We start from the raw sequence: 24,985 nt of genomic DNA on the forward strand, positions 1-24,985 counted from the left end.
TAACCGTAAATTTTAATCTGATTCCGTGAAAAAAAATTTCACTTTCCACCCGTTTTTAAACATATTTTCAAGAATCAATTCACTATTTAATAACTGAGAAAGAAATATACACAAATACTTTAAAAACTCGTTCACTACCGCATATTTAATTTGAAACAGCATAACTGATTTCGAAGAGCAAGCATAATGATAGTGGTGGATTTGATCTTATTTGGCCCAACATATTTAGTTAACCCTTAACTAGGGAGGTGAAATTTTAGGACTTAACTGGGGAGGTGCGGTCTACGAGACCGCATTTCATTTATACTCAAATTAAATGTTCTAATGAATGTATTAGTATGAAAAACTGCCAACATATTTTGCAGATATTTTTCTTGATGTATAGGTATGTTTTATAAATTTTTTAAAATATATTATCATTGAAAAAAGTAAATGCATTGGAACATACATTTTCTTCTCAAATTACATGTTAAAATAAATAATATTCTTGAAAAAGCATATTACTTTTTACTTTTTAAATCGTATTTATTTTTACAGTATATGAAGATATATAGAAGACAATATAATGTAAAATTCAACAATTATATATATAAAAAAAATGACAATGGGTAAAATTGGCCCTTTTTTTTATAGGCTTGTGTGACTTTCATAGCACGGTTTTCTAGGGCATTTTAAACATACAGGTTAAGGACTAGTATAAAAATCAACCTATGAATTCTGTATATATATATCATGGTATATTAATATATTTTATAAATTTTTCAAAATACATTATCATTAGAAAAATTAATTATGTTTGAGCATACATATCAAAATCAGTTGAATGCGAACTTTAATCGAAAAACTCTTCTGTACAATTATCCTTATCACTAAAATCACTTTCTGCTTCATTTAAAAGTGTCTGGAGCACTGCTTCATAAAAGGATCAGTAAACTGGATGATATTTCGGGATCCAAGTTTTAGCGCCATCTGCTAAGCCTTGTTTATCACTGGGACACTAACAGGGAGATGCGGTCTTAGAGACCGCGCTGGAAGAAATAGCTGAATTATTTAAAAAAGCATCTGCTGAAATCTGTTGAAAAAGTGCACGTGTAATGAAGGTCACAAAACAGGAAGCTACAGGGTCAATCCATTCAATTGAGCTATAAATAGAATAGGGATGACAGAAAATCCATTGCTTGTTGTCTCACAGACCCCACGTGCTCAGTTAAGGATTAAAGATACATGATAAATGGATAATGTAACATCTTCAGTTTAGTAAGATGACCTAGGTATAACCTGAGGTAGATATCTAACTAAATATCAAATACATAGGGGAATGATGTTGGTAAAAGGGTCAATGCTCTAACAACCAAAGCAGACCATGTAGGAATGGAGCGGGTGCGATGCACCTAGTCCCACGATAAGAAAAAAATCCTCGTTATGAGCTATATGTCTTTTTTTTTTTTTTTTTTCATTTTTTCAACCTTTTTAAAAGTAAAAATTGTATAACACGGGTTGGCGTTTTCAGGCAAGCGTATAACACGAATACCAATGAGGTAAGAGGGCTGCACTCAAAAGAGGAAGGCAAATCTGACAAATGTCAAAAATAGTCTCTTTTTCAAAGGCGGGACATAAAACCGAACAAATGACAAAGTGGTTGATAAGGGATACGACAAAAGTATAATCGTAAATCCCCCACTGAGCTTCACAGATGGTCGGTCTTGTTGGCTCTCCTGACCTCGAGTTTCAGTTATAATTTGCAAAATCTAGTACAATACTTCCTTTACATGCATGATTCTATGAATTAAAACCCAATCGAGGAATGCACATGTAAGGATAAATTTTCAGCTGAAAAAAAATCGGAGGCCTGTCGGAAGGGAACGTCTCTTACGTTAAATCTCAACATTTGTCAGCTTTAAAAGCAATAAACTGTTGAACTTTTCTTAATTACGATGCTATTGACCACAAGTACTTCAAAGCCACATCGCAGTTACTCCAGCCCTGCCAAAGCCTCCTCAGTAGTTAAATAACTGTCGTCATTATAGCAGGAAGAAAGGAAACTTAAGTTGAATCCTAAAGGTCATCATAAGTTTCTTCACTCTTTTCACTCTCTCGTTGGACATATAATCATCACTGGCTTGAAAGTAATTCGATTCTTTAACATTACTATCCTCAAAGGGAAAGCGATAATCATGTTACTAATCCGGCTACTTCTCATCCTCGTACTTGTAGTGTCCCCCCTCCTCCACGGTTGGAGAACAACTGTTTCAGAAGTAATATGCCCTGCCTTACGAATGTCGTTCAACCTGAAAAAAAATATCCACATACTGTAAATAACTCCAAAAGGAAGTGAGTAACCAAGTCTCGACGGGTCGTTCATTCGTACTTCCAGTTGTACCCTTGAGTTGACAACAATGGATATAAGAAAGAAGAAATTTCTTTTTTCTATTCTGCGATACATAAATAAAAATAATATAAATTGGTTCACAGCAATTCATTCACAGTTAGAACAAATTTATGATACTTAAGACGAATTCATCAGTCCAAATAGTGATAGTACTGCAGTATCCAAAGTCAAAAGCATAATGGATTCATTACAAAAATGGTATTTATTTTAAGTTTATCGATATTATTTATAGTGTTGTCAAAGATTAATAGTATTAACAAACTATTGCAATTTGAAACAATTGTTTTTTATTCCGCATTTTGTTAATTAAATACAATTAAATCTTAAATACAAAGCTTCAGATCACATTTTAGAAGAAGCAGTCAAGAAAGATATTTCAGAAGAATTCCCTGAAAAAGAATTTGAAGGAGGGAAGAAAAGAGATAACAGAAAATTAATTTCTGCAAAACTCAATAGAGGAATTTCAGTGGCAACCAGGTACATAGTATTGTGACATATGAAACATTTCAAAATATATTTGATGCTGCTTTTGATTTTAAATTAATCACAGATGCAAAGGCAATAGAAAAATCTGCACTGCGAACACTATCAAAAAGTTCTGTAGAACTTTCTAATAAAATTGTAAATGAAAATATAATTAAGAAAATATAATTAATAATAGATTTGTTAAGAGGACTGACAGTGGACTAATAAGATTGAAATAATACATATCAAATAACAATTTGACGTAATAAAACATTTTGTAATTCATATCAAATAATAATTTGACATAATAAGGCATTTTGTAATACATACCAAATAATAATTTGACGTAATAAGACATTTTTTTATACATATCAAATAATAATTATTTTCAAATGCATTAACAACATTTAAATTATTTTTTTACCGAATGAGTTACCATAGCAAGTTCAGGACGTTTTTTCAATAAACTAAAATTGCTTTCTAATCAAAAATATAAATGAAGATCGCTTAAATACTCTGGCAGTTTTAAGCATATCATACTAAAAATTAAGATTTCCAAATATGAGGAATGTACTACCAAACAAAAGTAATTGCATATTTAAAAACAAATTATTTTATCAACCAGGTTTTATATTTATTTTGAGTTTTTCATTTAAATTGATGGAAAAATATGTTAGGGTTTCCAAAGATTTTTTGCGAGAGGACCTTCTTATAGAAATGATTATCTCTGTTTACAACATGTCACTATAAATAACTGTATCTTGATATAACAAGGGGCAATGGCCCTTGTATATTACCGCCTTTTAGTAGCATGGTTTTAGATTTGTAACACCCTTCTTATAGCTCATTATTCTAATGTCCCCCTACAGCACAGTTTCGACACAACGAGAAAGGAATTAACCGAGTTGTAAAAGGTTCGAAAGTGCTTTACTTTCAAAAAATGAGCTTCAAAATTTTCTATTTTTTAGCATTTGTATTTATGTTTCTTTTCAAAGATAGAACCCTCATATACTTAAAAAAATTGTTTGATTTTTCAGTCCGATTTGGCAATCGTAACAGGAGCAATCGTAGCAGCAGCAGCAGCAGTGATAACCAGTCTCTGACAGGAGAAGGATCCACCTTAAGTTTAGCAAAAGGCTCTTTACAGCGACATTTTGAAATCCTATCAGAAGGTAAGCTTAAAAAAGTGTTTTTTCCCCTCAAACTGCTTTATAGCTTAGATATTTAAATAAGCTTTACTATATCATAGATGAAAAAAATATTGCAAAACATGCAAACTGCTTCTCTGAGTAGAGGTACTTACTATTCGAATGATGCAGTATGATCAAATAGAGGCTTTCAACCATAATTTTTCAGTTACTTGACATCCCAATGAAGATAATCTTTTTTAATTACTAGTACGGGGAAGTAATTATGAATATTATTATTAATCTGTAAGAAATTTTGCCAACAATCCGAATTATTTCTTAGAGATAAAATGAAATACTAGGGAAGAAAGTCAGTATGAGAGAATGAGACAAGTTGAAAGCGGGGCAAGATTTAGTTTATGCTCATATTACTCAAACCTCACCACTTTACGGATACTGCTAGCGCTCTTCTCTTCTAGGCATTGAAATTTCAAACATGAAGCCACTGCTGCTATTTCGTTGTTTATGAGATGATGTTCGTATATTTTGACTGGCGTGTTGTTATTTTCAATGTCGTAAACCCTCGCTGATTAACAGGAGTATACTTGGTTATTCTCTGTTATACACGACTACCTTAGACAATACAATTTTTTTCTTCGGCTTACTTTGTGTGAGAGAGATTTCCTTGGTCAGTATGATCTACAAACTGCTTCAAACCATATTGTAAGGCTCATAGACCTACAGAGTTGGAGTTGGATTTTAATGGTATGAAAGCCAAACATGACCATGCTTCGCTAAGAGTATGGTGAATATATGAACATATTGGTAATGTAAAATTACGGTGAAAAAAGTTACAAATTACGACTAATTTATTTTTTTAAAAATTGTCATATACCTATAGATAATATTTTAATAGTCTCATATTCGGAAGATATGCGAATTACAAAAGGGAACAGGCTCAACAAGAACATTTAAAGCACTAAAATCAGTAATCTTGGGATGCAAAAAAAAAAAAAAAAAAAAAAAAAAAAGCAGTTGTTACTGAAATATCCATGACATGAACTGAAACTTCCTATAAATGTTCCTGCAGGTTGTGAGATCTATTTCGACCTTCCATCAGGAAATTATAATAAAATATTTCAAAAACTACACATCACTTGACAAGCGATACAAAAGGAACATTTCTGTTCAATTTTTGATAATAAAAAACATCGATGTTGAGTTGTATTAATTTGTATGAGATAGAGTTTTAAGCAGAATAATCCTTTCTCTCCAAATTATTCCAAAAACGGGCTTACAATATTTGATTAATTAGAGTAGAGTTTCATATCAACTAAAAATAAAAATATATTCAACTGTTATCATGACTGTCATCTTGACTCAGTACCGAGGCAGTAAGACTCTTTGTATTTTATTTTTAAAACAGCAAAATAATAATGATAACCTTAAAATAAAAAACTATCCAACTAAATATTATAAAAGAAAAGGTCATTCTAATAATATATGCAAAGAAAAGCAAATTGACTCAAAAATAATCAACATCAACATCTTGTCCCGATGTTTTCCCATTTTTTTTTTTATTATTATTATCCAGCTATCATCTAAGAGAATCGTTTCTCAAACTATATGTAACGTTATGTTTTTATTAAATTTAAATAAAACGAGTTTTTTGAACCAGTATTAATGAAAGAGTTTGAATTACGTTATAGAATTTTATTTATACATTAAAATTGCAATAGAAAACAAAGAAATGACTGGAAGTTATAAGTTTAATGTTAAAAAATATTCAAAATATGTCAAAAAGTGAAATATTGTAAAACTATCATGAATGCAAAATCTTGAAATTTCGAAATGAATCTTTTGTCATTCTTATTCCTAATTAATATTAACCAAACTTCTTTTAATTGAAAAATTCTTCTCTGAAGGTAGTGGGGGTCATTTTTTTTACCAATTCCATGTTTTATTCATGCGAAAACAATTTTCTAACTAAAAGATCTTTGGTATGAATTCTACATATCATTATTGTTAACGGGTGACAATCAGTGATTTCGAGTGGGTATTAATTAATCGTAATTTTTTTCATGTAACTTCCCTTAACAATATCAAATTAAATCCAACATTATCATTTTATATGAATTGATGTCTCTTCCTACTCATGTAACACAAATTTGGAATCCATTGCTCATCAAGAAAGAGGCATTAAATAGCATGCACATTTATGTCTCTATCGTACCTATTGTACACTCATGTCCATAAATTAAGGATAATGCCAGCTCCGCAAATAAAGGTTCAAAAACAAACCAAACGTGATTTATTCATAAAGCCCATTTATTAAACAAACGAAAAAAAAGACGTTGTATGTATAATACCATTCATAAAAATTACGATTTTTGCTCCCTAGAGTAATTACAAAAAATATCACTCTTAGAAAAACTTAATTTTACATGGCTGGTATGATGGGTATTGTCCCCCAGACGATGAATGACACAGACGCATTGTTTGTCTCCCAGACGATGAAATACAGTCCGTATAACGCATAGGCATGATGAGTATCAAATTATCAATCTCATCTTGTGGAAGGTTATTCCACTCAGAAAGCAATGCTTTCTAAAATTCCAGCATACATGTAGGAGGTATTTGACGGGCTACAACTTGTCTCGTTGGCCAAGCATGACCAACCCATTCTCTATCGGATTCAAATCAGGGGAAATGCTGGTGATTTCAAGCGGGTGATATCCTCAGATAGAAGGCATTCGTTTACGAGGTTTGCACCTTGAGGACGGACGTTGTCATCCATAAACACAAATTCTGCGCCATAGTACTCCTGAAAAAATGTATATGTTGTTTCAGAATGATGTCTCGATAAATTTGACCAATCATGGTTCCGATTTCAGCATGCATATCTGTTCTGAGGCCCAGTATAATTCCACCCCAGGCGAGCAATCTTGCACTACTATAACGGTGTAACTCAGTAATTTTCTTTCGCTACTAACGGGTACCCGGCGTTCTCCATATGAAAATCCGACCCAAAATCCTGCAAGCTAAACCTGGACTCGTCGTAAAACACACACACACAGAGAGAGAGAGAGAGAGAGAGAAAGAGAAAGAGAGAGAGACAAGCCCACTGCGACGATGTCCACATTGCATGTTCTCAACTTCAGGCTAACGCAAGCGACAGTGAGTTGCTGTAAGTGGAACACATCTGACAGGTCTGCGAGCATATAGACCAGTATGTTTCAAACGTCTGTATGCGATTTTAACTTGAAACTGTCGTAATCGTAGCTAAAGATAGCTGACGAAATAGATAATATGCTTCTTGTTCTTCTTGTGTACAGCCGACCACCCCGCCACCACTGAACGTAGCAGTATCGACAGGATTTGTTGTGGCCGACTGCTATCTTGAGTATTGTCCATCCTTACATTGACCGATTTGTCAAACTGACATTCTCCTCTAGGTAGTTGGCCACAAAGTGGTCAATTATTGTCCTTCTGCCTTATCTACAAACTCTCAAATAGTTGGTAAAAAACTGACAATTTTTGACATCATGTCCTTCAGAGTTTTAAGATTGCCTGGTACCATCAGTACTGTACTTAAGTCATTATTTATAATTTTCAGATTTTTTCTTAACTCCGAAATTTCAATACATTCCTTTAAATAGTGGTAAAGAGTACCGATTCCTCCACAAATGCATTTATTGTCCTGCATTCTTCCAAATCTTTGGAAATATGCAGGAAATCTCCCATGTCCTGATATAATTTGAATTATCAGTGGATGGTATCTTCTTATTTTTATTTCTGGATTAGGAATAAAATCGAAAGTTACTCTTCCGTTCTTGGACATATACCATCTGTCAAACCATTGCAGCTTTATTTCTTCTCTTATTTCCCATTTTAAGACACCATTTGATTTGGGGACAACCATATCAACACCCTCTTTCTGTGCCGCCAACTTTGCATATTGATCCGCCTTTTCATTACCATAGATCCCAATATGGGCCTTAACCCAATTCAACTCTATCCCCTTGTTAGTTTTTACACTTTTTATCTTTTCTTTTATCGTCCATATTTCCTTATTACAATTGTGAGAAGATTGTATGGCTTGTAGGACTGAGAGAGAATCTGAAAAAATTGAGCACTTCTGTCCGTCCTCCACCCTTTCACAATATTCAATGGCCATCTTTAAAGCTTGCACTTCTGCCTGGAAACTTGTGGCATGGTTCGATAATTTCACAAGACTTTTATCGATCTCTTTCCCATAGTAGTATACTACTATTGCAGCTCCTACTTTATTTTCATCTTTTGAACCATCTGTAAAAATTTCTATTCCATCCATATCTGGGATTTTAACTTGAAAACCGTGAATAAACCATTCTGCAGGATGTTGTTTGAATTTGTCAAAATACATCTCATAATCATTTTTGCTGAAGCATTTGTTTCCTATTTTAACTTTATTACTAGAAGTTCTTATTTGAAATTTAGTGAAAATTTCCGTTGCTCTGAGGTCCATTGGCAAAATTCCAGTTATCACTTGAAGGGCTTCTGTAGAAATGGTTCTATAAGCCCCAGACATAATGATGAGAGGGCGCCGTTGGATTGAATTTAATGTTTCTCTGATTTTCTTTAGATTTAGCCGATGTCCCCATGCTCCGTGCCCGAAAAGAACAAATGGCTCAATGGCCCCAGTGTAGATTCTTCTTAGATGGTATTTCCTTTTTCCATAAAATCTATCCGCAACTGTCACTAGTTTATATGTTAATACATCCACTTTTTTCTTGACCTTATTAAAATGTGACGTAAATGTTAATTTACTGTCCCATGTAACTCCCAAGTACTTAATTTGATTTGACACATTTATGTTGTTATTGCCTATTTTTATGTTAGGCGGATCTGTTAATTTTAAACGTTCTCCAAATGTAATAGGCGTTTGAATTGTTTTCCTTTCATTAAACTCAAGTTTATGAATTTTGCCCCATTTTACTAGCCTATGAATTATTTGTTTTCCTTTAATTTCCAGTTCATCTTTTGTTCTTCCCGAGATTATTAGTAGCACATCATCGGCATACGCCTGCATAAAGCAGTTCACTGGAAGATTGATTTTAAATGCAGAATTCATAACCAAGTTCCAGAATAACGGTCCGCTGCACGAGCCCTGTGGCACTCCTCTATCCATTATAAATTCCCAATTATTCTCTCCATCTTGGTAAATACATTTCCTTTCATTTAAGTAATCTTTAATCAATTCAAAAAGATTGCTCGGGCAATTCATTTTTATAAGGGCATATAAAATGCTTTTCCTCCATACGGAATCAAATGCTCCAGCTACATCCAAAGATATAACTGTTGTTTTTAGTTTTTGATTCATCGCACCTTTTATTTTACTCCATAGTGCATTTTGTGCTGTTTCACAAGAGTGGTTATATCTAAAACCATGTTGATCATGATGCAGTCTATTTTGTGCCGTTAATAAGTGCTGTACTCTTTGAGTTATCAGTTTATCCAAGATTTTACTTGCTGTGGTTAGCAAACAAATTGGTCTATAGGATTTAGGATCCTCTAAGTCTCTATTAGTTTTAGGAATTAAAATCAGTTTTGCTACCTTCCACTGATTAGGGAACGCACCTAATTCTAGGCACTTGTTGTATAACTCTAAAAGTATGAATGGATTCTTTCTGTTAATTTCAGCAAGCATCTCCATTGGGATGTTGTCTAATCCAGGTGTTTTCTTTTTGGCCATTTTATTAATCGTTGTTCTTATTTCATTTATTGTAAATATTTTATCTTTTTCTTTTGTTTTATATAACTCAATACTTTTCCTCATTTTCTTCTGCTTTTTACTTTCTTGTTGGGATTGTTCCTCTTTGAAATGGCATCTCACAATAGTTTCTATAGTTTCTTTTGTATTATTGGTTTTTGTACCATCCTGTTTTTTGACACCGTGCAAAACTGTTTTCCTTTTCATTTTATCTGCCGCTAATTTATAAGGTAGCTCAAAAGGGTTCATTCTCGTTATTTCGCTACATAACTTTTCAAAGCATTCAATACTTTTCTTTCTTAACATCCCTCTGTATATTGATTCATTCTTTTTATAAATTTGTCTTCTCTTCATTCTCTCTTCAGTGTTTTTACATCGTTGGTATCTATGCCGCAAGGCTCTTGTCAGTTTTCTTTGTTTCTCCAGTTCAGTGTCCCACCAGGGGACCCTGAGATGATTTGTCTCTTTACTGTTCGATCTTTGGCTAATTCCTTGAATGAATTCTGTAAATTCTTCTACCCATACTTCTAAATCTTTTTTAGTCTTTATCCTTTGCATTGTTTCTCTTATATCAGCATATTTTTCAGCCACTTGAAAACTAATTTTTCGAATTTTCCACTTGCTTAATTTAAATCTTTCTGCTGAAACAACTTTGTCACCCATATTAATTTGAAAATCCAAAAAGCCATGATCACTCAAAGTACTTTGGATTACCTTCCAGCCCATCACTTTGTCATGCAGGTCTTTAGTTGATAAGGTGACATCAATCCAGCTTCTTCCACGTGCAGATTGGAACGTTGGCAATGAGTTTGGATCATTCCAAATAACAAGGTTCTTCTTAAAAATGAATTCTATAAACGAGCCGGCTTCATCTTGTGGTCTATGATCGGGAATTTCATTTCCCCACAGTCGACTATGAAGATTGAAATCTCCTCCAATAAGTATGGATGATGTCCCCAACTGTTCAAACAGATTTCCAAGTTCTCTGCAGATTTCTTCTTTATTGTGAGTCGGTGGGAAGTATGCCGATACCATAGTAATTTCACTATTTCCCACTGATAAATTGGCTGCTACTATGTTTTCGCTAGTAAATCTTGTCAAAACAGAAATATCTTGGTTTCTTACTGCTATAATCGCCTTCCCGTAAGGGTGAGAAATTATTCTCCATCCTAGGGGAAGTCCTATTATTTTTCCTTTCATTGTATATGGTTCTTGTAACAAGTAAACATCTGGAATATTGTCCCCAAACAAATTTGGGAGTTCCTTTGTTGCATATTTACCCCGACCTATATTATGTTGAATAACACGCCAAGAGTAATCATTGAAAGGCTTATTATACATAGTTCGTCTGTTTAATCAACTGATCTCTCTCCCTGATAAATACAGGGCAATGCTCCGATGTTGCAATATGATCCGTTCGAATCATAATTTTTGTTCTTTTGCGATATTCTTTACAGTTTCTGCATTCTGGATTTTGCTTTGTGCAATTTTTATAGTTATGCATTTCCAAGCACTTGGAGCAGCTATCTTCTTTTTGCATACATTTAGATCGAACATGCCCAAATTTGAGACATTTGAAACATCTAAGGGGTTCCACAAATTCTCTAAATCTATACGATCCGAAACCACACTGTAATCTTGCTTTATCTTTAATTATTCGGAACGCTTTGGGGTCCAAACTTATAACCCAGTGAGACGAGCTGCCTCTTCCTTTTTTCCTAAATAGAACTCGCATATTCCCTACTATGTCATTGCTTAGCTTGATTTGATTGAGAAAATCCAATTCCTCCTCCTCCCTGGGTCTCTCACTCTTTTCCACATCATATATAATGATTTGAGGCATTCTTATCTGTGGAGTAGTAGCCTTGCATACATTTTGCAAATTTGTATGACTGTTAATAGCATCTTTTAACTTTGTTACCATTTCCGGTGTTTCAACTTGAATCAGAACTCCATTTCCCATTGCTGGCTTCAAACCCATAATTTTAATTTCCATCCCCTTTGGGCTGATATTCGCTTCTAACGTCTTTCTCATTTTAATCGATGTGTCAATTTCCTCTGTAATTGGTCTAACCACCAGTGTAGGCAGGTTTGCTTTAGGTCTTAGCAATGGTGTTGTTTTATTATCGTTTTCATTCGCGCTAATTATTTTTTGTTGAATTTGATTCCTTTCTTCCCCCAACAGCTTTTTAGAGGCTTGGATCCTTCTAATAAACGTTAAACCTGGTTTTAATGGAATTTTTTTTCCCGCTATACCATCACTGTTAAGATTTTTCACCACATTTGCGAATGTTGGTCCATGATTATCATCTGTTGAATTCATTTTGGTTGCTGAAGAATTTGACAAAACTTTCAAAAATAAGTCTCTCAATTCTTCAGCCGCTTTACCTTCAATCCTATATTTGCTGATAATATTTTCAAATGTTTCCAATATTCCCAGTGGTCCAAAGGGTTGCTTATTTTCCTCTGGTATTTCGTTTTCACTTGCATCTACATTCTTTGCTTTTTTAGCATTTGCAATACCATCATTTCTTTCTTTCTCTTTGCCTTTACGAGGAATGCACGGTCTTTTATCTTTAGGGAGATTTTCCCCTGTTTTCATTTTTACATTTTTCTTTTTCCGTTTTGTGGCCATTTGCATTTTGCTGTCCGTCTGCATTGTCGGTTCAATTATCTCATTTGAATCAGAATCCGATGATTTTTTAAAGTCTTTATATGTCAATCCTTTAAATCCTTTAATTGGAGTTGGTGTATCGGGGATTATTATTCCCGCTCCTTTTGGCGAGTAAAATAAATTCTCATCATCAGTTAGAATATCGCTATCATCAGCAAAGTGTTCCCTATCCGACTTGTTTATGTCTGATTCCATTTTTTTTTCCCACAAAGTCTAAATTTCTAGTGCAACAGAGAGTAAAGCTTAAGCAAGCTTTTAACGAAATGTTTGGAAAGCTTTCCCAATTTTAAATTTGAATTATTAGAAAAGAATGTAAAAAAAAACTGTCCAAATAAAATCAATAATTTTTTTTTTTTTTTTTTGCACCAAAAAACTATCAAAAGTGTAACAAGAATTTCTTCTAATTAGATGCACTAAAGAGAACTGATATTTTCCAAACAATTTTGTTGTCAACTAATAATCAACACATTTATGGACACTTTCCATAAATTGGAATTTAAAATGGGTAAAAAATCACAAAATAAGAGTCTGCACAATAAAGAAATCTTTCGATACAGAAGAACAATATCCGAGTCCTGCAAATAGTTCATGCACTGAACGCAGATATCGATAGCAGTTTATAAATTGGTAAACAAACAACAAAATGGCTACCCAAACAAGTGGGCGTTTCTGCCACAACTACACTTCAGAAAGTCAAAAACTTCTAAGATGCTAAAGAATTTTGGAATAAAATTCAAAAACCTGTTACTCCAGGGTTTCAGCTACACTTGATCATCACATTCAACAGAAAATATCCATCATTTTTCATTTTATAGCCATATTTTGAAGAGCACAAGAAAACATCAACCACGCCGATCACTGCGGATCCGAATCCCCCTAGATAATATGCTATACGCCGTCTGCTTTTTTTTTTTTTTTTTGCAGTTATTGCCAAATACTGGTCATTATTCAGCATTGTACTCGGTGGCGATTTGTACTGTAACATCTACTGACATTTCCATCATCTTGGAATCGTTGCCAAAGCCTAGAGATGACACTTTGGGCGATTCCATGTTCCTCGGATATTTCCATCTTAGTACGCCCAAATTCCAGACTGCGTTAATTCTACTACTTAAAGTGTCTTCTATGTCATAACTATTCGGTTATGACACTGAGAGGCTTACAGAACTCTTATGAACAATTTTACTTGTTTTAGTTCTTTAGATAGTTTAAGAAAAATGAGTTTATTTAAAGCAGTTTCAATTATAAATTGAATTTAAATCCAGGAAGCATTAAAATGTTATTACAAAATTTAGCTCTAATAAAACGTCTTTGCAAAGAAATTCGCTGTATTGTAACAAAATTACAACTTAACATTATATAATAAAAAAATACTGGTTGTGAAAATGGCGAGATATTTTTTATATAACACATGTCTCTGATGTGAAAGCAGAATATTAATAATATGCCCGGAGGACACAAACATGGATATTAAACAAATAATTTTTGCAATGACTGTTGGATATCAGTCGATGCTTTTTCATCTAAAAAATATATAGTAAAGTAGAGTTCTTTCGATTTTGCTGAAAAATATAGAGTGCGAGAGACAAATGACCACTAACGACGCATCTAGAAGTCGTGAGCTTTCACGTGAAATTAGGATTTTTGAAAACGATTTCATGGTTGGGATTGGCAAATTCGTCTTGGACTTCACTAAAAAAACATATGAAAGCATTTTTTTAAACGTCATTCTGAGATTTTTTGGGATGTTTTGATTTAGCTAACATTCATCATGTCACATGCAACGTCGTGCGGTTATTGCTAATCATAACTAACTGTTACTTCTTAATTGGCAGCCTCAACTGACAAATAAGCGAAAAGCGAATGCTGATTTTAGTTTAGTTCAGTTATATTAATGCCCCGTTTTTAAGGCAGCACTAAATACTAACCGCTTAATTTTGAACCGGGTCAGATGACAAAGATACACCTGAGCTGACATTACCTTCTCCTAACTTCCACACCAGAGGGAGGATGTTTGACCCAGATGGATTTAACATGCACCAGACCCGCTTATATGACAGTTTTTCGGCGGAATCGGATCTCGAACCTAAAGCCCCCCGATTCCGAAGTCGAGACTTTACAGCCAGACCATCGCAGCCCCAAGCGAACCCTGGATGCCGTTATAGTAGGAGAGAAAGAAAAGTCCTAATTGTAATGAAATAAATTTTACTAGTTGTTTCTCCCTTTCTATCTCTCCAAAAAAATGAGATTTTTTAAAATTCTTAGAAGCATTTATAGTTGAGATTTAATTAAAAGTTGATTAACCCTACTTCATTTAATCCTTCATTAAAAAAAGGCAATTCAATCAAATCAGCCTTTGCGGAGTAACCTTTCTTAATACTTGAATACATCATGTTTGTGGTAAAGGAAAATAAAATGTCGTTTATAATTAATTTTAGCTTCCAATTTAATTCATATGCATTTTTTTTATGCTGATTTTACGCTAATTTCATTTTGAATTTCTTTTTTTAAGGCAGAATCATCAATGCCGGCGTAAAAAATTCGTTCTCCTTTTATATGACATCACTCGATTTAAATTTCATTGATATTTAAAAGGGAAAAATTAAATAAAAACCTTTTTTTACGATTGGAATAAAACGCCATGCATAAAATCTACACTTTATGTGATTTAATATTAGGTAAAGAATAAATTTCATTATAAAGAAGTTAATAAAAGTCATTGTCAATTACTGATTTCTACACCTAAATTCATACTTAGACATTCCTTAAGCCACATTGAGTAATAACTATGCTTTCGAATGCTTTTATGGGGATTCTTCAGCTCAAAAACGGACAACGCTGTAAATAGAATTTCCACAAGAGTTGAAATGCAATCTTGTTCCTTAGTAAAGCAAAGCTTTTTTCTAGACCAAGATTCTTTAAGTTCAGTCTCAGGTGTTGAAGTGAGTAGCATTTGATACCTGCTCAATCTCAATGAATTAGAATATATCATTTTGTCGATCCATCTACTATGTTGAAGCCACTTATAAATTCCTGTACCACTTTCTGAGCTCATTCTGGAACGCAAATAACTTTCTAAAATATTCCTATTTCAACATTAATAAGTTTTATTCAGTTATATTAACGTCCCGTTTTAAAATAACACTAAGGCTATTTTGGAACGGACCTTGCAAGTTTGAATCACGGTCAGATAAAGAGGATGGCGTCTGAGCTGCCCCCTCCCCCTCTTCTCCACATAACACCACTCCAGTGGGAAGTCGTTTGGCCCGGACGAATTTAACCTGCACCAGACCCGCTTACACGACGATTCTTCTGTGGAAACGAGTCTCGAACCTGAAACCCTCTAATTCCGAAGCCGAGAACTTACCAGACCACCGCGACCCTTTCTTTATACATAAAGATTGCATTTTGAGCTATCGAAAGAAGCAAAACAAAATTTAAATGCTAAGGAATAATCTGGAGTTATTTCCTCGGCACAAATATTTGATGCAATATACTTTTAAAAAGTAAATCCAAAACAAGGGATTTAGGAGGAGAGTGGAAAGAAAAAAGAAAAGAAAAAATATTGACAGAATTTTAAATTTGTGATCATGAGCAATGGGTTATAGTTTTATTAAGTCGAAAAGCTGAAGCCCGTCGGCTCAGTTTAGTTTAATTATAATAATGTTCCACTGGAAACAATACTCGGGCTATTTTGAGATAGACTCATAATTTTGAAACACGGTCAAAGGATGAAGTAGTGACCTGAGCTACTCCAGCCCCTCTCCAAGCTCCCACATCCCATTAACGGAGGAAATAGCCCGTCAGCATACTTGCTATTAATTCATAAGCATTAAAATAGTTTGCGTATAAATCAGAGCTACAGCGAAGGGAACGAAAATGTTCGAAAGAAAGAAAATAAGATCTTGATTATGATTATGATTATTAATATCTCTGGGGTTCCAATGGAAGGAAAATTTTATATTCAGTTAAATTTATTATATCATTTCTTAGTTTCATTAATGATGCCAAGCCTACAAAACCTCTTAATATTTAAGCCATATCTTTTAGCTGCTCTTTTCAAATCAGAAAATAATTTTGACTCGTGATATCAGGTCCAAACTAAAACGAAAACCCCAAGCTTTCAGTAGTATTTTAAGTATTCTTAGTGAAAGTGCACTTAGAGAAACTTGTATAGAAGGAAAGACAATCGACTTTAAATGTTATTTATAATCTTCTAACAAATTTTACCGTAAAATTTGCAAGCATCTAACCAATTTATCTTATCAAAATGTTTCTGTGTCAGATAAATTCCTCTATAACAGATTCGTTTATGGAACATGTATTGGTTCATTATAGCTTCAATGCAAAATACCTCACTGTAAAACAATTTACAATTTTTGTGTGTTGATTATTTTTACTGTTAATCTACTAAGGTAACGAAATTCTTTATACACATATTGAGCAGTTCTGCTTTAAAATAAGTATTTGTTGCAAAGAACTTCTACTATTGAGGAAAATATTTTAGCAACAAAAAAAAAGGAATAGTTAATGACAAAACAAATTCAAATTCAGAAATATCATTCAAAAAATTACTGTTTCTATTTTTTTCATAATTTAAGCATTTTTAATTACTACTCAATTCTGTTACATCATTTGAAACTATTCGATTTTCATATATAATAGATCATTTATATCAATAAATTCTGGATATTTGTTACTTTGATAATGATAGTTAGTAGATGCTTTTTTTTTATTTGCATTTCCACTAATGTTAGTAATAAAAATTATATTACAATCAAAATTTTCTCCAGGAAAGAACAAGATTTCATAGACTCATCTGCAAAATCGTGTGCGGAGTGATGAATTAAGTATTTTAATAGAAAAGTAGAGGTTTTCCTCATGAAAAAAATCTGAGTTTTGGAGACCAATTCAAGGGCACAACAAAGGTTGTGTAAACTGAACGACAGAAGCATTGTATACAAAGCGGAACTCACAGTTTTGTTGCAAACACCTAACTACGAACACAAATTAACATTAGCTATACAATAGCAACAATTCATGTCGACAACTAGGCAAGCAACATAGCAGCATCTAATCTTGAAACAACAAATTGCATTGCGAGAAAAAATTTTCAAATAAACTTGCTAGATCCCCCAAATTTACAAGTCACATAGGTTAATAGGTTGTGAGATTCAGGAAACGAAAAAGTCAACCATTCAGTGAAAGCAGGATGGACAAACCTAGGTCAGTATTAAACTCACTAATTTATTTATCCAAAATCTCTTGAAAAATGTTATGTTCGATTAATATTAAATAAATTGGAATGAAGGTAGCATGGAGCGGAGTACATTTAACATTATCCTCAAAGTCAGTCTTCGTCTAGAGAATTGAGTAAGGGAAGACGTCATTTTCTTTGCAGATCATTGTCCATCCCCTGCGTAGCTGAAAAGATTTGGACTTACAGACAATTGCATTTATGGAGATACTGGAATTGCACCTCACTAAACGAACAGAGTGCATTATCATAATTTACTGGCATCTAAGAAAATTGCATCTAATTTATTCAAGACTGATTTAGTAGAGTTGCATCCAAGGCCGGATTAAGCCCATTAGGGGCCCATAGGCAACTCAGTCTTCGGGGACTCCTCTCTTAACTCTCAAAACCCGATATACTATTTCACTTTAATTTCAAATTTATGTTCATTTTTTAGTAAAAACGCATGTTATAAATAATTAAAATACTATTATTATCTAGCTTAAATTAATTAATAATGAATTTATTTTAAATTTAATTTATTATTATTAAAAATAATTATTTAAAATATAATATTTGATCCATTTGAAGCATTATCTAATTGTATTGATTTATTTAAATATTTTTCAATAAGAATTTTTTTAAGTAAAAGATTTTATATCAGACCGAAATGACAAAAATGTTTCGTTTTAAACAAAACAATAAAACGATGTCAAAACTTTTTTTTACATATAATAAATACTCTTTAATTAGAGGATCTGACTTTTTTAAGCTACGAAAAAGCATTATTTTGTAAAATTGTAAAACAATCCACATTTTATATTTCAATTTATATTATATTCTATATAATTATTTCATATTGCAACTTTCCTCAATTTTTTTATACAAATTCTGTTAAAATATCTTGGAAACAATATTTTCTAATATATATTGTTGCCAGAATAGCCAGAGAGTTTAGACCTTTTTCATTAGTTTCATTTCATCTATAACAGTCTCTTAGTAGCTGCAGCTTCGAAACATTTCTTTAGCATCAATGATTATAAGGCATTGGCAAAATTTCCACACTGTCATTGCATACGGAAAAGTTGATTGTATCATATTATAATATCATTTATAGTTGAGTTTATAAGAATCCATTGGAGGCATTATTATTTCGTCATTTGTTTCGAGAAATTGTAACAAGAAGTTTTTAAAATGTATCATTCCGTCACCAAATTCAGTTTTAATACCCTGTGCGTAAAATTCTTTAAATTCGTGAGAAATCTTTTTAATTTTGAAGTTGGTCCTTTTGGGGAGATCAACCAAAAACTTAAATGTGATATTAATTTTGCTATACGCTTCTGAATGCCATTAAAGTTTTGAGCATAGCATATCCAACATAGGCATTCATTTTAATGATGGTTTACAAAATCAGCTAGTTCAGTTAACATTCTCATTTCAATTAAAACATTTCGAAACATGTATAAGGATTTTGTGCATTGGAATATTTTATTTAAAAAAAACGCCAGCGTCCTGGCATAGGGGTAGCGTGTCTTCCCCGTGTTCTGGGCGTCCTGGGTTCGAGTCCCGGTACGGGCATGGTTGTTCTTCCTCCGTTCTATCTGTGAGATGTGTGAATGTGCCCCCCTGTAAAAAGGGGTTGTGCAAGCGAATGAGATGTGTGAGTTGCTAAGACGTACTCTTGGCCCTAGTTGGCGCTACTAAAAACAAGAGACGCTCCCTTGGCTTAAAATCGCTGACTTCGTCAGCGAGCTTGTGCATGGCGCCATTAAAAACAACAACAACAAAATTTTAAAAAAAGCTCGCTAGTAACCGGCACGTTGCTGCCGTAAAAGAAATAATTTTCGAAATATCACTTGAAATAGCTTTCTTGTTTAATTAGGAATATTATAAAGAATGATATTTATATTTCTTGTTGAATGATAAAATTGAATTATGTATAAAGAAGTAGTATAAATAATATTTATTCCATTTTTTTACTTTATTATTCAAGTGCTTTTGGGTAGACAATCATTGTTTCATCATCAACCAAGTTTCATTGCAACCGGATGAGCCGTACGGCAGCGAATAAAATAAGAACAAACAAAAATTCGTTTTTACATATTACATATAATGACTGTACTATGCCTACGCGTAAGTGCAATCGATAAGTTTGACCAAGTTTCATTGCAATTGGATGAACGGTATGGCAGCGCAAAAAAATAAGAACAAACAAAAATTCATTTGCATATATTATATTATTTTTACATTAAAAATATTAAACTTGAAAGTCTTTTAATTCCGTACAATGCAGGATATATAAGCTATCAGTATAATAAATATGGACAGACAGGAAATGAAAATATACAGAGAAATCTCTACAAAACTTTGTCGATTCCTGAGTATAAGGTGAAGAGTGTCAATGTTATTACCTTTTCTTTTTGCAAGGAATAAAGTGTCAGAGACTATTACTATAAAAATGGTAAACCCTAGCTCTCTAACTGCTGAATCAATTTTAAATTCTTTGTTTTAAGATAGCAGGGCAAGTTCTTTTCTGTTCTTTGATGATAAAAGGGAAATTGTTGTGTCAGTCAAAGAACTAAAAGAAACTTAATCTCCTCTATCTGCAAACAAATTGGAAAACTTGAAAGCAATCCTAAGAAAGCTATTCTGAAATTTAAACGACTGTTAACTTTAATTAGAATATGAAGACAATGTCCTGGTATATCAAAATAAATGAATAAAAATGCTCTTGCATCACAAACTTTTTTTTCCTAAAGTTACAGAAACCTGATCTGTTGCTTACTATTTGATAATAGGCTCTGATTGCTTCCAATAACTAGAATTCGCAAAATAGTGAATTTCATTCTTCGAAACAGAACGCTTATTCAATGATTTTGTTCTTAACTTCAACAGACTTAATTTTCTTTAGAAGGAAATTTGCTTTTTGCAACTAAACAGTCTCAGCAGGTCAGATACATGAATCAAAAATTTGAAATGAGTATTTCCAACAATTCAGTCGTTTTTTTTTTTTTTTTTTTTTTTTTTTTTATCCACGTGGACTTTAGAGTCAGAGTTGAACATCTTTTCATTTGCTATTTTTGAAATTAGCTTGCCTATTTTGCTTTTCAGTATATTTTTTGTTTTTCTTTTTGTATATACATATTTGTATATGAATAAAATTTTAACATCATTCTTTTTCTCTTAAATATCTTTCCCACAATTATATTTTAGTATTTCTTTTGATATTTTTTCTTTATCATAATTTTTCTTTAATATTATGTTTTAAGTAATATCCACTTTCTTTTTTTAATTCCATTGCTCTAATTTAAGCATAAATGTCATAAATATTCTTATTTTTTTTAAATGTTATTAGAATTTGTTTCTATATTTATGTAGTTTTTTTCTCATTTATAATTCCTTAAGAATATGATAAGCAAATCTGTAATTTTTTTGGGATCCTTAACGATGATGACATTTTCGTACCCATTCAATCGTTCAGTAGTCATTATGGTTAGAGGAACACATGGTCATTTGTGAAAACCTCTTTAAAATATTTAAAGGAGCCCAAAAACATTATATTCCAGATTTACTAAACTCTAGTTAAACGAAGCTCTAGAATATTAATAATCGCAAGCATAAAATTGGTTTATATTATTAACTTTAAGTGGCAAGAAACCTTTTGATTTCTTCTGAAATAGACAAATTTTTGCGACCTAAAATCTATCATTCTATCTAAGACAAATATTAAAAGAGAGAGACAGAGGAAATAATAAAAAGGCTTGTCAGTTTTCAAAATTTTTTATGCACAATATATGACATTCAATATTCCAGATTTTTAAATGTTGACAAAATATCTATTTACTCTTTTATATTCGGGGTTCATTCTGATTCTTCCTTTCTCTTTTTCTTCTAATTCATATTTTTTCTGTAATCACATAGAAGAGATGCCACTGTTAGAGAAAATATTACCCAATCCATTTAAAGAAGCTTTATCATTTATAAAACTCTAATTTGTATTTAATAAAAAATTATTTACTTATTAATTCAATTTTTCAAAACTCTGAAGCAATATGTGAATTTCACAAGAAGATTTCTCTATATATAATTTCAAAAAAGGATAAATAATAAGCTATTTTAAGCCCAAGCTTAAAAAAATAATAAGCCCAACTAATTTGGGTCTTCTATTTTCCACTATACAAAGCCTTTTTAGTTTGAAAAAAATCGAGTATGCATTTTGTTTCTATTAATTTTGACTAATTGAATTTAAAATTTCAAATATATCTACAATTTCAGTGTTAAAAGCATGCGAGGAATTTCAGTAATGTAGCTTGGAATATTTTTCAGTTTTCACCAACACCAGAATGTCAAATAGGCAAATTAGGCAACTACCTATGCCCCCCCAAACACAACATTTTTTAAAAAATATTTTTTACAGCTTCATATATTTGAATTTATTCAAATTAAAATCAAGAATTGTTTAAACTTCAGGGTATTATTTTTAGGATTTTTCTTTTCACATTTCCAAATTTACTTACAGAACAGCGTGGTTCTTCTGATTTTTGAAACTGAAACACTGACTCAGAAATCAACAGCTTTGGTAAACATTATGTAGAGGATTAAAAATACGATAAAAAAGGTTTTTTGCCGTTTTATTTAAAATTACTTTCAAATGAACATTTGGATTTTTCTGTAATACACGGGAACTGAATTCATTTTTCCGAAAGGTGACCTCAGCTAAATTTTTTGTTATGCCAGTTAGTCATAACATTTGTTATTTAAAAATTATTCATATAGATATTAAAATCAATGAAAAAATTATCTGATTTCGGCAGTTGAGGAGGAGAAAGAGTGGCGCCGAAGCTTGTATTACCTGAGATTACCAAATATGTAGACTGGCTGAAAGTCAACTAGTTGACTTACTTGGCTCATACTTTGATTCAGATCTGTAATTCTAATAATAAAAATATATGCCAAATTTCGTCAGTCTTGTTTAATTTTTTTTTAATCTATTCATATTAAAACAGATAGATACTTACAATTTGTAGTTATTAAAGTTTTTAGTTCTTAAGCATACATAAATGTTACTCTTTCCTACATTTCTTGCAAAACTGCTTAGAAATCAACATAGGTGGTGTAATGACAACACACTAAATTTTTTCTGTTTAGATTGTTGCATGTTCGAATCATCATGTTCATATACCGACAGACAGAAGGAATTCCAAATATGGTTTTTGCTGTTTCGGGGAAGTCTAAACAAAGAAATTTTTCGAAATTTCGAATCTTTCGACATCAAAATACTTTCTTAGTATAATAGTTTCAAAAAATAATTTAGAAGTATAAAAAAGCTATTCATAACACTGTTTACAATGCTTATATAAGTAAAAAAAAAATTCTACAACGATTTCTTTTATTCGCGCATTTATCCTTCATTTCCACTCGATAGAGTCCCATCACTATTATTTTTTGAGGGTTTTTTACAGCAACTCCCTTATTTTGTCACTAGAGGCCTATAACGTTTCTATATAAATTTGTCTAATTAACGTCTCTATATAACGTCTCTCTCTATATATAAATTTGTTGTTCAACGAAATAGTTTTGTACGGCAAAGAGCCCGACGCACATTTCTGATTTTTCGTATTATAAAATACCGTCCAGTTTATATCAAGCATTTAAAATGACATACATATTTCATGTTTAATTTTAAATTTGTGGGATTATTTGAGTAAAATAAAATGTGTTTCTGTTTATAGAATTTATCGCTCACTGAAAAATTTTATGTAAAATTTTATGAATATAATTATACTTATTATAGAATAAATTAAAAATCTGTCAGAAAATTTCTTTACCTTTTTTATGCTATATGCATGCACACTAAATTTAATTTATTCTTCGTTTTCTAAAATATCTATTATATAATTAAAATTTTAATACTGATGCATTAAAAGTAAAATATTTAAATTGTATTATTTTTACTGTTTCAGATAATTTACAAAACTTTTCGTAAATGCTTTCTTGATTTATTACCAATGATAAAAGCATAAAGACACTAAATATAGAAAAATATCAATAATAAATTTAAACTTGAAAAATTAAATTTGCAAGATGACTCGTCATTTGATGAATGAATTTTAATTTTGATCAAACTTTCGATGCAGATCGAAATTTCATGAATTTCAACTTCAAAATTCGAAATCAGCTCTGAATTATTCTCTAAGATTTTTCTTCCTTTCTGATTCATTTTCTTTCTACAGTATGTAGTTTTAAAATTTCAAAAATATATAACTTTTTTTAACTTTATACCTCTGAAAATATTGCTTCATTTCTATTTTATAATACATTGCCCATTAAATTATGTTAATTTTATTTATGATAAATTTTAGTGGTATCTGTTATTTGATCACTATCTGAATTTTAATGGTCATCACTTTTGATCGAACTTTGGATACCCATCGAAATTTTGATACTTTTTGAGTTTTCGATACTGATCGAGCTTTTGATTTTGATCAAATATTTTTGTCATCGAGAATAAATACTATAATATCTACCAACTGGATTTGGAGATATCGCTTTGGGATCGAGAAAGGAGAAAGGGAAGATATATGTTGATACTAGATTGATGGACCTTTATTATTCGAATTTGTTTCAGATTGAATGGAATATGTGTTGTGTTTATAGATGTTATATGTTCATAGTTTTTATATTTATTTCATATGCCTCGATATATCTTCAAATATATATAATATTTCAGAGCTTTATACCTTTAAAAATATTGTTTCATTTCTATTTCATAATACATTGTTTATTAATTTATTTTACTTTGCATTTATGATAAAGATAATTTTTAGTGATAGACCCGTCATTTCATAACTATTTAAGATTTTATGCTTATCAAATTTGATCAAGCATTCAATTTTGATCGAACTGGAGTATGGAGGATCAGTTTTGGCAATATTTTCCTTTTCGTTTGCTTGCATGGCAAAGAAACTGGTTCTATGCTGATAAAATGGGCAATGTTAAAGGGAAAATATGGAGAATAATAAATGCTTTTTCTTGGGTTTATTTCAGATTACATTATTGAATAATATATTGCACTTCTTTCACACTTCTCCACAATTTAAAAATGTTGTACCTTTTCTTTTTTTTCTTTTCAAATATTCAATCATTTGAATTGTCTAAAAAATGTCCCCCACTTATGTTATTTAAGAAATTTTTTGCTGAAATATTTTATCTGATTTTCATGATAAAGATCATTTTTAACAATGATTTTTCAATCTATAACTGTCTTTTTGTAAAACTTTTTAATATTCTAATTTCATCTTTATAATTCGTTTTTCACAATATACCTAAATATTGATAGAAT

The 24,985-nt window shown here is 31.7% G+C and overlaps 1 protein-coding gene across 1 annotated transcript in view; it reads left to right on the forward strand.

The window, feature by feature from the left end:
- Positions 1-24,985, forward strand: part of LOC129959930 (uncharacterized) — a 93,308-nt gene that overhangs the window by 48,006 nt on the left and 20,317 nt on the right. The window contains exon 3 of the mRNA XM_056072835.1: positions 3,892-4,026. Coding sequence (XP_055928810.1) covers positions 3,892-4,026 — 135 coding nt within the window. The remainder of the gene's footprint in view (positions 1-3,891; positions 4,027-24,985) is intronic.

The sequence above is a fragment of the Argiope bruennichi genome, chromosome X2, assembly GCF_947563725.1.
Source record: "Argiope bruennichi chromosome X2, qqArgBrue1.1, whole genome shotgun sequence".
NCBI lineage: Eukaryota > Metazoa > Arthropoda > Arachnida > Araneae > Araneidae > Argiope > Argiope bruennichi.